The following is a 15424-nucleotide window of genomic DNA, read 5'->3' as shown; positions in this document are numbered from 1 at the left end:
GATGAAGCTCTAGTCTTACCCGGAAAAACACACCCAGCCCCTGCTCTTCCAAAAAGGTCTCCCATCCAAGTACTAACCAGGACTGAATGGATCCTTAGCTTCTGAGATCTACTGGGATGAGGCAAATGCAGAGCAGACTGGCTGTTCAAAAGTCAACGAGTAACTGTGTTAAGTAATCATTATTTTTAATTTTGTCCAAAATAATCCTTATTCCCAGTCAAGCTGCCTGTCTGTGTCTTTGGACTTGACCCTTCGTTTGCATTGTCCTAGTCCACTCAGCTGTAAATGGATACCAGCCTTGTCTGTCCACTAGGTCTCAAATAGGACTTACTTAATTACCATAGCTTAGCCATGTTAGCCTGCTAACATTAGGGAGAGAGCCACACTAGCATTGCCCTTTCACAATAAAGCTATTACTATGCTGTATTAATGCGGCTGACACAGCTTTGATGATAAAATGCTTTTAGTGTGCAGTGCATTCTCGCGATCCGTCACTCATGCGAGAGGTCAGTTTCAGCAGAGTTCCAGTTCAGGGCGCAATGTAAACAAACTTCATGAAGGATGGACAACAAGACAACATTGGGGCACGAAGTCCATCACAGATGCTACACGTCCTCTAGATAACCCTCTCAACTTATTATTGCAAATGTTAAAGTACTGAATAACAGCAGAGTTGGGCTTTCAAATGTGAATATAATAGTTGGCAGATCTGAAAGTACAAAAAAATTTAATCAACTATATTGTTATTCACATGATAACAGGGAAAAAGCTCACTATGAGCAATCAGGTAAAGAAGCTAATTAACAGCCTGACCTTCAAGTCTTAATCACCCCGAACCTTGAAACAACACATTGTCTCATTACTTGTTAGCCCCGACAGAGAGCAGAAACAGATTAACCTCCTGAGACCCTGCGTCCACATACGAAGACTTTTTTTTCCACAACCAAGATATAAAATCAAAGCTCGGGTCTTCGGAGGTTAAAACCACTTCAACCACTTTATGCAAACAACCTCACAGCCATCATGCAACCCTTACCTCTCTAAATTGTTTAACCCTTGAACTTCTCCACCCAACTGCTTTTAGAGAGCAGTTATGGATAATTCAAAAGATTATATGTCTTCCTCTGAAAATGACAGGGATGCGTGACGAAGCTACAAAACTAGGCTGATGGTTTTAATGGCTCCTCACATTTAGTCAGCACCGAATTTTTCTCAGTTGGAAGGAGCTCCGGACATTAAACATGCTGTTTGACTGGTGTGGCACCATGCTGGGAGAAACTGGCATGCTTTCACAGAAAACACAGAATCCTGACTTCCTCTTTCCGTGCAGGAGAAACACTTGGACAAAAGCAGCTGGGGGTGACAGGAGGTCAATCATGAACTCTCTCTTACCACTCTTGTCTAATTTATAGTATGGGTGAAAGTGTTTATGTGCCCGTGTGCTACTTTTTAGGAGATTTCAGAAAAAAGTAGTTGAAAAATATTGTCATAGAAATGCAGTGATGTATCTGGGGAATATGCTCTTTCGTACAGTCACACGCAATACCTTATGTCACTTTAAACAGACTAATCTTTTTCCCAATGGTCACACTTGAACCACTTCATCTCAGATTACATAGAGTGGCGACCTCATTGTTTTGGAGAACTTGAAGTTTACAGACCAAAAAAAGGCCTCAGAGGAGGGTCCAAGGGCAAGAGGTGGACCACTGCTTCAATTCTGTAGCCAATATTGGGAAGTTGTTAGAATGCCTTCAAAAATAACAGTTCAGGTCAGGGAACATATGGTAGTGTCACAGGTTGCCGCATCCACCACACCACAAAACCACCTTGGGTCATGTTTGGCAACCACTCAGAGAGACAACCAGGCCATCTCCATCTCTTAAAATTAATTATCTATCTGTCACAGGCCTAATCCAGCCAGGAGGTCCTCGGCACTGAGGCACATGCATGGTGGATCATACCCAAAGAAATGTGGCATTTGCAAAAAAAAAAAGTCATAGTTCCCTCACAATGCAAGTGATACACCTCATCCCAGTCTCCCTTAGTAACCATTCATCTGACAAAAAGTCGTTACAGTAATACCCAGAAATCCTCTGAAGAGACTTGGTACCACAGACATCCAGTCATTGCCTTAGCATCCAGGTCTCACAACCACACAGTGAGAGAGAAGGTACCTGCACCTGAATACCCCCACCACACTACAGGCCAAATAAGGCCAAAAGCCGGCCGAATGAACATTCGACCCACATTTGGAAGGTGTCGAGGTGCATTCACGGTTGTCTGACAGGATTCTGAGCGCAGTCCAAACAGTCGGGCACAGTCATTTGGCCACCTCGAATGTTTTGCTCATGTTTGAAACATTCAGGGTGCAGTCGAAGTGGAAAAATGTCGATCGGCAGTCGAAGTGCTGTCTGACTGCAGTCTGGTGACATTCTAAATAATCGCATGACATGACATTCTGATCACATTCGGGGGGACATTCGGCATGTTTCCACCACATTGAACCCGAGCGGAATGTCCCAAAATGTGCCTGAATGCACCACAAGTGCACCTAGACTGCTGCTGGAATATATTCTGCCAAACCGCAATCGCACGTCTTGAAAGTGCATTCTTAATTTAATTTAATTTAATTTAATTTAATTTAATTAGCTTATAATGCGCCAAATCACAAGGCGCCTTACATAAAACAAGTCAACATAAAATTGAATAAATAATTAAAAATGTATAAAAAATTCAAATACATAAATAAAAACAGAAGTAAAAGAATAAAACAAATAAAATAAAAACTATCCATAAGAAAGAGAATAAAAATAGGTTTTGAGTCTTGACTTAAAAATGTCCACAGACTCAGACTGCCTCACAGTCGCAGGAAGACTGTTCCACAGGGTGGGTGCACGATACGAAAAGGCTCTTTGACCTGCTGACTTCTTCTTCACCCTGGGAACACAGAGAAGTCCCGCATCCTGCGACCGCAAATCCCGGGCTGGCACGTAGAGTTCCACCAGATCAGCCAGATAAGATGGCGCCAGTCCATGAACAACCTTATAAGTCAATAACAAAACCTTAAAATCTGCTCTCACAGAGACGGAGCCAGTGCAAAGATGCCAAAATGGGTGTGATATGTTCAGACCTTCTGCTACGTGTCAGAAGTCTGGCGGCAGCATTCTGAACCAGCTGAAGACCCCTAATGCTGGACTGTGGTAACCCTGAAAATAGAACATTACAATAATCTAGTCTAGAAGAAACAAAAGCATGAATCAGGGTCTCAGCATCAGCCATGGACAGGATGGGGCGGATCCTCGCTATATTTCTCAGATGGAAAAAAGCAGTCCTAGTAACATCCCTGATGTGGAGGTCAAAAGACAACGTGGGATCAAAAATTACCCCAAGGTTCCTCATTTTGTCCGTATGATGTATGGCACAGGAAACCAGGCTGAGCGCCAGCTGGTCAAACTGATGCTGATGTCTCGCTGGACCAAGAACTATCATTTCAGTCTTATCAAAGTTTAAAAGTAGGAAGTTACTAGACATCCAACTTCTCACTGATAGAAGACAGTCCTCCAGGGATTTTATGGGAGTGAGATTTCCCACAGTTATCGGCATGTACAACTGAGTATCATCAGCATAACAATGAAAGGCAATCCCAAAACTCTGCAGTATATGCCCAAGGGGTGCCACATACAGGGAGAAAAGCAAGGGGCCTAAAACAGATCCCTGTGGAACCCCAAATCTCATGTCAGCAAGGTCAGAGGTAGTGCCATTATACAAGACACATTGAGAACGATTGGACAGATATGACGTCAACCAGGCAAGGGCACTTCCAGTAATCCCCCAAAAATTCTCCAACTTACTGAGCAAAATATGATGATCCACGGTATCAAACGCAGCACTGAGATCTAACAACACCAAAACCATAGTGGTGTCTGAGTCCATTGCTCGCAGAAGATCATTCACAACTTTAGTGAGCGCTGTCTCTGTGGAGTGATAATTCCTAAAAGCAGACTGCAGCGGCTCAAAAAGATCATTCTCAGTAAGGTGGTCTATGAGCTGCCATGAAACCACCTTTTCTAAAATTTTGGAACAGAATGATAGATTTGATATCGGCCTGTAATTTTTCAATACACTAGGGTCAAGATTAGATTTCTTAAGTAATGGTTTAATCACTGCTGATTTAAAACATTTCGGAACAGATCCAGAGGTTAATGACAGATTAATAATTTCCAGCACAGTTCCAGCACAATTTCCACACATTCTTATTTGTTCTTACTGCATTCTGGCAGTCCAGGTATTCTTACTGTGTTCCACCTACATTTGTACTGCATTTGGAGGCTCATGTGCATGAATCAGTCGGGGTGGGTTAGAGTGAAGTCTGGGTATTTGGACGGCTGTCCTCCACAATTCTTATTCCCTCCGAGATGTGGCACGAATTGTGGTTATTTTGAAATTCTGCCTGATTGGGCTTGGCTCGTGCTTTCATTCTCTTGCTAAGATATCGGAATTGCCAAACACCTCCGTCCAACTACCACATGAGTCTGAAAGCTCTTCCCAGGCATCTCAAAGACCAAGGACCCAGAGACATAAATGCCACTGATGAAATAATTGAATGCCACATGTTTCTGATGGCTGAATCCAGCAAGTCCTAGAAAACCTGGATCTTAGTCTTGATCCAGGAACTTTGCAAATATAGACACTGCAATTTCTCATTCAGCTTCTCAAATACTGCAATCCAAACATCACAGCATTTTCCAGAAAGTCAAGGTCAGGAAACCTTTCCTCTACAACAAAGTCACCTAACCCGCTAGTCTCCTCAAAATATGATACAAATGGATCAAATATCACTGAACTGAAGGGCAAAACTCCCACAGAGCTTTGATGTTAATACTAAAGAAGCTTTTTTTGTGCTGCAACATGTTTACAAGTATCAGCAAGAACATGGCACAGGGAACTGGTAGTTAATTACACAATGGTGCTCCTCAGCAGGCATAAACACTTGTTTATCACGTCAATAATCCTGATATTTAGAACACTGTGGGCAACCTTTGCAGCCAGGGACAGATCACAACACTTTCACACCATATTCAAAACCCGTCTCTGTTGCCATGTCAACCTCCTATGCACCCATTTGGTCCAATGAGCCCAGTCATTAGAACCGTGTAATTAATTGGCCCTGCCTTCTTTCTGTGATTTGAGATGAGCTTCAGCAGCTATCTGACAACCTAAATTAGCAGTTATTCTAATGGCAAGAACTGATGGCAAAATCACTCAAATTTCAGTTCCGCATGTGTGGTCTTCCCTAAGGGCTCCTTCACACATAGCACAAATAAATAGGAATCAGGGCGAATAACAGTGAAACAGCCCAAATGAGCGAACCCCGAAAACATCAAACCGACCTGCGACCTTCCCCCAACCCTAACCATAACCACCCCGACCCCCCCCCCCCGCTTCACTTTTAATTTTGTGCAGCCATCATGGAATGTATTAGAATGAATTTGTGCTGCCGTTACGAAAATGAGGCGCTTTTCGTCACAATATCACAAATCAATAGATTAATGTATATTTCGTGCTGCTGAATCACGACTTGCCATGAGACAGACACGCAGGGGGTGATCTGAATGTCACATCACCCACGTGAGCTCTGTTCCACATGACGCGATGTCTGTTCTGTGGTGTGCCATTCACAAGACACGCGTGTCAGGCCGGATACACCGGGCCAGCAGAAGTAGACATGATAAGAGCGCACTGCTTCATTCATGTCATTTCATGACTGTACGTCTGTGACCATGGGTCATCTACAGAGGAACAGAAGGTTCATACGTCTAGTGTTTGCTCGATAAGAGGAATTCAGTAGAGGATTTTTTTTATTTTGTGTGGTTTTATTATTTTTTTAAATACATTTATCTCCTTGCTGATTTCAGTCATTTTGTGCACCTTTTATAGGACAGCAATGGTAGTGCAGTGGTAAAGTTTCTGGCTGGCAATCAGAGCTTTTGTAAATTGCAGGTTTGAATCCTGTGGATGGCATGTATTTAAAATTTTTTTCCACAGCAGATGCGCGTTGTAGTTATACATGCTCCAGCTGCTTGCACTGTGTTCCCACTGCGATGGTTTCGTGCATGCTCGTGCACGAAACCATTGCAGCGGGATTGTTCATGCCTGCCCAACTACACGTCCCTCCCGACGTCGGTGTGATGTTTTCGTGGTTCACTCATACGAGCTGTTTCGCCGTGATTCGCCCTGATTTGTACTTATTCATACTATGTGTGAAGGGGCCCTTACCGGCAAATCAGGTAGCAGGTTCCACAAAAAATAAATGTTTTTCTTGTTGTTTAAGCTGTTTTTCTCCTGTTGACAGAGACAGTACAGGGGACGTAGCCAAAGAGGCAAGGGGCCGAATGCTCCCCCAGTTTATTAAAGGTCTACTTTTGAAGATGTTTTGCAGACATTTTTTTACATAAAGCAGAACATTCATAGAGTTTTGAAATGAAATCAGTATCAGTCATTGCTTTGAGCATTTTGAAGCAGTGAATCATTTTCGGTTGGTGGGTTTACTTCATCACTTTCACCGCTGTGTCTAAATGGGACTATCTTCCACAAACACATAAAAATAAAATGCTCATTCGCCCCATTTTCACTTGTCACTTTCCTCTATGTCAGCATCGAGCCGGAGCATCCTGATAGTTAAACCACTGAGTTACGTTTGGACTCTGGCAAATGCTTCGTTGCCACCAGTGTCAGTCTTCGTTTGTTTCTGTGCCACTTGGCCCGGCTGGGGCAAAGTTTCCATCTCAAAGCAGGCCAACAGCATGGGAAAATGGCATTTCCAGCTCATGCTTTCACGCTGAGAGATAGCAGAGAATGACTCCTAGTCACTCATCACAGCACTCACATCACGCATATCTCACATGGGACTGCGTGGCTGAGCGGTTTATTGTCCAATGGCATTCATTGGTATAGGAAAAAGCGCAACAGCAACTACAGACTGCCCTCATTAACTCAATGCAACAACTCATTAAAGACAAATCTTCATCATCGCCTGTTTTTCTGCGGTTGCATTTGAAATGTCAAACTAGAGCTGCAGGGCGCCACGCTACGCACAGTTCCTGTACATAAACCTCAAGGGGGCGAAAACACCCTGCAGGTAAAGAGGATGAAAAAGACACCCACAGATCAGCCCAAAGCAAACCAGGCCCTTCTGTTTCAGCGTTTAGCAAACAACTGATCCACTGATTTGCAATTAATCTTTAATTGCAAACCAGACAAAAAGACGTTGCACCCGGGGAGAGATGAGGTAAAGGGGGTTGGAAATTCTGGCATTTCAAATTTGAGTTACAAGCACAATAATGTGGCAGTAAAACAAATCACTGTCCACATTATTTTACTCTTTTTGACCAATTTGAACATATGTAATATGGCTAAAAACTCTAGTCATCTTAATGTGGACGAGATGGGGCAGTTCCATGGTGTGGTGGATGTGGAGGATGTGCGGCACCAGCGTGTGCCAGACCTGACGTGAACTCTTAATCATCTGTTTTTAAGACAGCTGGCAACTTATTTGATCTTGCTGAAATGGTACAAATACAACCCCCCTTGATACTTCCTGGAAGGCACGATCAGTATCTTGACAGCCCTGCTTTATCGAGCCAAATCTGTAAAAGTCTGTCTGAGAAAATGTGCACGTTCCTGGTCAATATTTGCATTATCTGGCTTCTCAGACATCAGACCGTCTGAAGCTCTTAAACTGCACTCTGAGTTTTATCATTTCATTTCATTTTATTTCATTTATTACAAGAGTGAGAGCATCTCAACTGTTGTGCAGTTTGTGTTGCAGTATACGGTACGACATCAGGGCCAATTTTCAGATGTGCAATTTATTCAAGGTGCCATTACAGTAAAATATGACCTACATTTGTGGCCTGAGGTTTCCATACAATTACAGTGGACATAAATGTCATAGCAATATTGGATTTTCAGTGATTTCTTTGAACTGCTTTTCTTTATTCTAGGGCATAGGTGTCAAACTGATTCCAGAAAGGGCCAAGAGGCTGCAGGTTTTCTTTGGAACCACCAACTCCACCAGGAGATTTCACTGATCAAAGCTCCTCCAAAATGTGAACAAACAAACAAACTACAAAATCTTAACAGGGAAAAATAAGTGGAATTGTGCCGTGTCAACTCAATGAAAAATGTTCATATCACAGCAAAGAATAGGAATTCATTCTGGAGCACCTAAAGGGAATATGGCCACCATTAGAGTTATTCATCACACCTTTGCTTTTTCTGCTATAAGTGAAAATAAAAGTCTAAGAAACAACTATCTGCACCATTGCACAAATCAAATCAAATCAAAATAACCTACCAAAAGAAAACTGTGCACACGCATCACATTTGACCAGTTAAAAGCAGAAAAATTATGAATGTCAGCATGGGGTTGTTCAAAGGCACCCACTCAACTTTTCAATAAGAGCAGCATAATCAGGCAAAATGAAGGTCAAACCGTGCTGACGTGGAGTGCTGTCAAACAACGAGCATCATTAGTATCCCTGAATGGGAGAGTTGATTAAGGCTGTAATTCCAAAGCGCACTTTGACCTGCATGCATTTGCACAGCAGGAACATGCTTATTAGTAGCCCAATTAAAATGCATAATCATCAGGAAGCCTATTATCTTAAATCGAGAAGCTTCACAGAACCTGGAAGCTGCACCATGCAAAAAAAAAAAAAAAAGAAAGTGAATTATCGTTATGTACACACAGAAACAACAAGGTCAAGGTTATTAATTAGACTGGACAACATGACTGATTATAAGAAGAGCACGAACATAAATTGTGTGTCACGCTCTTTGATAAATATCCTCATCTGTGTGATGTATACTCACCTTTAGAAGCGCACGGCTGCAGCGGCGGTACCGGCAATAGTAATGGCGGTGGTGGAACATCGAGGCTTTTGGGTGTGCAAGCCAGACGCTGCGACGAGAGGTTCTGCCGTGTCTGGATACAGGCCAGCATGATAGTTCACTGGGGCTGCACTGAGCCTGGATAAACCTGCTGCAAAACACAAATAAAGCTTTACACACAAAATTTAATATGGTTAGAAGCAACTTTTGTGATTCAGTGACCCAGTATGGTTATGTTTTAGAAACTGTTGAATTCTGACAATAAGAGCACAGTGATTTAATTATGGATTCATACGTCTGATTTTTATCCCCCGCTGGCTGAAGGTCTGAAGGGGGATTATGTCCTGGCGAGTTCTGTCCATCTGTCTGTCTGTCCATCCATCCGTCCAAAAAAGGGTATAAGCATTCTGACATCAACTCCACTGACAATTTTAGGAGGAATTTCATGAAATTTGGTACAGTTCCTTGTTATAGTTTGGTAATACGACTATTATCATATCGTTGTAGTTGGGCCCATTTTACCAGAGTTATGGCCCTTGAGTAACAAATCTAGATTCCGTCAGTTTCATGAGTGGGTGCCTGCATTCTGAAATCAGCTCCTCTCATATTTTTAGGAGGAATTTCGTAAAACTTGGTATGTGTCTTTGTTATAGGTTGGTAATATGCATATGATCATATCGTTGTAGTTGGGCCCATTTTACCAGAGTTATGGCACTTGATTAACAAATCTAGATTCCGTCAGTTTCATGAGTGGATGCTTGCATTCTGAAATCAACTCCTCACACATTTTTAGGAGAAATTTTGGTGAAACTTGGTATGTGTCTTTGTTATAGGTTAGTAATATGCATATTATTATATCGTTGTAGTTGGGCCTATTTTACCAGAGTTATGGCCCTTGATTAACAAATCTAGATTCCATCAGTTTCATGAGTGGGTGCCTGCATTCTGAAATCAGGTCCTCACATATTTTTAGGAGTAATTTCATAAAACTTGGTATGTGTCCTTGTTATAGGTTAGTAATATGCACATTATCATGTCATTTCAGTTGGGCCTATTTGACCAGAGTAATGGCCCTTGATTAACAAATCTAGATTCAGTCAGTTTCATGAGTGGGTGCGTGCAATCTGAAATCAACTCTTCAAACATTTTTAGGAGGAATTGTGGGAAACTTAGTACAATTCCTTGCTATTGGTTGGTAATACACATATTGTAATATTGTACAAGATTGACACATTTTGCTAGAGTTATGGCCCTTGATTAACAAAGCTTGACACTGCCAGTTTCATGAGTTGGTGTCTGCATTCTGAAATCAACTGTCACACACCTTGAAAATGTTATCAGAATGCAGCAAGCACTTGTACCAAAGCAGCATTTGCCAGTGGGGGATATTGTGCTCTCAGAGCAGTCTTGTTACATATCATATTGTGCACAACATCCTATTTCTGTTGTCTTAATATTAACACAATCTGAGTATTAAGTTTCATAAAGCATTCATGCGTAATCGTTGGTGGAATAAAACACATTGTAATAACTAAAGCTACGGTGTGTAGGATTTCGCGCCATCATTACGTCTGAGATTAGTTTAATCTTGGAAGAAAAATGAAGGCTTGCTCTTAGAGAGCAATAAAACCCCACAGGAGGAGCTCATCTCTCCGAAACATCTTTTCCCCATCACTTCAGCAGCTTAAAACTCTGCAGCCAGTTGGGTTTTTTTAGCATATTAAAATTCAAATTTGGAATCCTTTCTCTCAACTCAGACTGTGCCTTTAAGAAAGTAATATCACTTAATGATGACTCAGTCTCCTCTTATCAACCCTGTTCTGTCAGTTGCCATTGCACAGATCATTTGTGAGGCCCCCCTGCAGCCTCAAGCCGTGCCTTTCAATTTGTAGCTCGCCCCGAGAAATGGGCTTCTTGTTCTATAAATTTATGGCGGTATCGATTGGCAGAGAAAGCCAAAAGCTGCTCGCTCTGTTAAAACAAGTTGTGCTGTACTGTCAGGGCTAAATGAAAAAAAAAGCAACCTTGCCTCAGTTGCAGTAATAGAAGCAATCATTTTGAAAATAAAGGGAATATTTCACTGATAATCACATTTGACATTCTCTTTGATTATCTGAAAGAGTCAGCAAGTACACATGCTAGCGCTGCAAAAACTTAAAAAAAAAAAAACCCCCACAGTGGTGGTGTAAAATACTGCAAGGGGATGACTTAAAGCGCAATCCACACAAAATGTCACGTATAACTGTGAGAGGTGGTGATCTAGAGATGAAAGTGGTAAGATCAAGACCAGAAGATCCACCGTTTGATTCCCTCTAAGGCAGGGAAATTGGGAACTCTGGGATTTTACAACCTAGGCCAAGGGTGGCCAAGTTCGGTCCTCGAAAGCCACCTTCCTGACACTCTTAGTTGTCTCCCTGCTCCAACACACCTGAATCCAATGAAAGGCTCATTAAAAGTCTGCTAACGAGTCTTTCATTGGATTCAGGTGTGTTGGAGCAGGAAGACAACTAAGAGTGTCAGGAAGGTGGCTCTCGAGGACCGAAGTTGGCCACCCCTGACCTAGGCTCTGTTTTGGGAGTTATATTGTCACTCAGGACAAAAACAAAATTATCTGGAGCATTAATGAATTAGAATGTAACACAGTCACGGGGTTAACCACCTATATAGTGTAATGGCACGGGGTAAACTAAAAATAAGTAGCACAGAGAGGGTCCTTATGGAGGTAAACATTAGCAAGTTTACCTCCACAAATATAAACAAAACTTTTTAAAGTAACTGATTATACAGTTAGCCGCTTACCTTAGCCTAGCCATCCTCTCTCACCACTGATATCCACTGAGACATTAAAAGCCGATTCCAGATAAGGGACTTTTCTGTAAGACAAAGCCCTTCATCTACAGCCAAGTAATCACTCGGTGGAGATCAGCGCCAGTGGAGGATGGTTAGGCTAAGGTAAGCGGCTAACTGCATAACTGGTGATTTTAAAAACTTTCTTTAAATGTAGTGAGGTAAACATGCATGGATTTACCTCCGCGGGGTTCCTCACTATTATACACAACACTTTTAATGACATTTTCACCTGTTCCATGGTAACAAGAAGCAACTTAACAAGTGTTTTTGGTTGCCCCACATCATTACATTAATTAGCTGGTTAGCACAAGGCAGTGCTTGCATTATGAAGCAATAATATGCTGATTAATTTGTTTTTTCTCCCCAGTGAAAAGATGACCCCCAAAAAGTCTAAAAATAGAGTTGCAAAATGTCAAACTGCCCCTTTAATCCTCAAGTTGCTCCCAGTGTGTGTTTGAGTGCACACTGACATTAAAGTGTGTGTGTGTGAATGGGATAATTGCAGTTCAGTTAATACAAACACATTAATACAATCACACAGAACACAGCTGCTAGATATCTCTTTTATGTATGCTTTGAAGGTTATTTTCGATGTGTTTTTATTTTGCACTCAAGGTCTGACTTTTGTGAATCGGCCACAGACTCCTGTTGCGTTTGGTGCAGAAACATGATTATCTTCACCTTAAAAAGAGGTAGGAAAAAAAAGAGGATTTTGTTTCACCAACGCGCCCTGCAAAATTCCCCGTCTCATGTGCATGCTCCCCTCCTGTTCTCAACATCTGTCCTTTGGAGACGAGCCCACTTCAAACCGCTCAGTGCAACCTGCCTCATCCAGGCACAGACATCTGAAGAGCTAAAAGCCTTAATATGCTCAGATTCCATTTGGAAAATAATGCCAATTTCACAACAGCCCTGCCATTACTTCACATTTGTCAAGAGAGTGGTGCGGGGGGAGCAAAACGAGCACAAGAGAGAAAAATATACCCAGGGAAATCCCTGCACCAGCAGAAAGTGAGGCATAAACTGGAAAACCTTCCATTACTGCCGTAATTTGCACCTGGATCAAGGAGGCATTAAAATTCAAAGAGGCCAGAGAGAAGTTTCACAGAAAGCAGAAAAGGAAGCTAGAAATAAGGCACAAAAAGTCTGAATAATGAAAGTTTCTTTCATCCTACTATCTTTAGATATTAAAGAGATTTTATAACGTAAGTTCAAAATTGTCAATTCAAAGGGATGAAACGAATCCCACAGAAAGTGTATTACCTCTGTCTTAAACTATACGTTCTCTACCTTCCTGCAAAATGTTTTGCAGAAAGCTGAAATAAGTCAGAAATAAAGCTGGTTAAATAAATATCAAAATTCAGTGTGTGGCATCTATAAAATAATGAAGAGTTTACAATCATAGCAATGGTGTCATTAAAGAGGTCACGGTATACACATTTTCATCAACGTAATTGAGGTTGCCAGGTGTTGAAGATGATGCTTTCTTTAATAAGTAAATATCTTGGTTGAATGATCTATGCTGCAGAACAGGCATGTCGGTGTGTTGCACAGAGCAAGAAGGGTTTCAGAGTGGATTTCCGTGACATATGTCATGAAAGTCTAAAACAAGGTGATTCAGGCCAAAATTTACGGTGTAGGATAGAGGTGGGCGATACCGAGAATTTTGGTATCAATCCGATACCAAGTAAATACAGACCCAGTATCTCCGATATCGATATTGATACCGATACTGATACTTTTTCATATTTAAGCTTCATATATCCAAAGGATCCAAAAGACCTAGGATAGAATTTCGCCAAACATTGTACATGACAACAAAATACTTTATCACAATCAACATTTTTGTTTAAAAAAATAATACTCAACACAAATTAAAACAAAATCTCCTGAGGTAGAGGGCTGACAAACCACAATACAACAAAACTAACACACCACAACAAAATTGGCTGGCGCCGCTGAGCCAAGTGACTGCGCAACAACAAAAGACCAGAGGGGGGAGGGTGCGCTGCTCCGTGTTGTGTGACACAGCGCAGCGCTGCTCTTACATACAGAGAGTAGACTTTCATGAATCTGCATGCGCAGCAGTCAGTGCATGCGGGAGAGAAAAAAAGCTTGAGTATCGATCTTTTTACACGAGGATTGTTCAATATCAATACCAGCGTTGGTATCAATATTATCGATATTAAAGTCGATCCGCCCACCTCTAGTATAGGATGGTGTTTTTTGCATACACAGGCCAGAGGAAGAAGATTTCCCCAGGATTTCACTATTACCCACTGTGAAATGTGGCACTTGGCATATTAACATGGCATGTTTGACTTCTGACAGAAAGTAATAAAGAAACTGCAGTTTGCATTGGTATATGCAGGGATTGTAGTCCATAGGTGGGTCCAGGGGGTTGGCCTTGGTGGTACAGGCCACCCCTGGAATATGACTGGTTTGATTTGGTTTATTAAGCTTAATTACTGGTAACATAATAACACAAATACACATACATACATACATACATACTGTAAACAGTACATTTAAGTATTAGAACAAAATGTCATCATAGCATCAAAATGAAAGACAACAAACATTGGAAATAAATATCATGAAAAAAAGGTTTTGCATTAAAATCATATTAAACATTCCTTCAGACTAAAACAAAGAATTACCATGATATAACTAATGAATAGCATAGAGAAACAGGTGCCAGATGCCTCTTAGGCATTCTAGCAAAGAAAAAAAGAAGAAGGTGAAATTAGGCTCGAGCTGTAACAAGAACATAACATAGTTATTTTAGCTGAGGGCCCCTTTACACACAACAGAAGACGCAGAAACCAGAAGAAAATCCGCAAACCAAACAGGAAATGGGGAACCACAAACTATCCACCTGCTGTCGTGAGGGATGCATGGTTGCACAGGCATGCACGACACATCAGGTACAGTTTCGTGCACACTTGTGCATGTGCACAAACACAATGCGAGCAGCTGGAACGTGTTGCACCACATCGTGCCGCTGATGTGGAGAAAAATAAAATAAAATCCAGCTGTATAATGAGTGAAAATCACTGGGTTGATATCAGTAATAAACAAAGTCACGCCATTGAATGTGACCTAGGTGACATCACTGGTTGTCTTCATATACCAGACGCACCCAGCGCTCGCTTCTTTTCGGAATTAACTCGCAAGACTCTGAGTGACAAGCAACTCTGGCGGTCATCCGGAATTCATAGAACTGTAGTTACATTCGTAACTCTCGTTCTATTTCATTCCTCCTGACCGCCAGAGGGCGGTGCTTTAGCACCTGGATGACTTAATACCAACAAGGTCACTAAGAGTCACACTCACCTCGCATCAGCAGTGGGGAGTGGAGGCAGACAACACTGCCGAAGTCACTGCAGGAGGAGCAGCCACATTCAGTCTATAATAGCGGGCGAAGGTACAGGACGAAGCCCACGTAGCAGCAGCACAAATATCACTCAAAGGGACACCTCTCAGTGCAGCCCAGGAGGTGGACACCCCTCTGGTGGAATGGCACGTAACCTTAGGAGGCTGAAGACCTCTGGACCTGTATACTTGTAAAATGGCATCCACGACCCAATGCGAGAGTCACTGCTTTGAGACAGCACAGCCTCTTTTGTGATCACCATAACACACAAACAGGGCATCCGTTTTCCAGATCCTGGCAGTCGCA

General features: G+C 42.0%; 1 protein-coding gene across 3 annotated transcripts in view; it reads right to left on the bottom strand.

Moving 5' to 3' along the window:
* Positions 1–15424, bottom strand: part of LOC117529575 (protein FAM222A) — a 54395-nt gene that overhangs the window by 14733 nt on the left and 24238 nt on the right. For 2 of the 3 annotated variants that reach the window (XM_034192401.1, XM_034192402.1), the window contains one exon: positions 8875–9043. In XM_034192401.1, coding sequence (XP_034048292.1) covers positions 8875–9004 — 130 coding nt within the window. In that variant the 5' untranslated portion in view covers positions 9005–9043. The remainder of the gene's footprint in view (positions 1–8874; positions 9044–15424) is intronic. The other variant, XM_034192403.1, reaches the window with a different exon arrangement.

Source organism: Thalassophryne amazonica, chromosome 17 (genome assembly GCF_902500255.1).
Source record: "Thalassophryne amazonica chromosome 17, fThaAma1.1, whole genome shotgun sequence".
Taxonomy (NCBI): domain Eukaryota; kingdom Metazoa; phylum Chordata; class Actinopteri; order Batrachoidiformes; family Batrachoididae; genus Thalassophryne; species Thalassophryne amazonica.
This window is presented reverse-complemented; position numbering and strand designations above follow the sequence as displayed.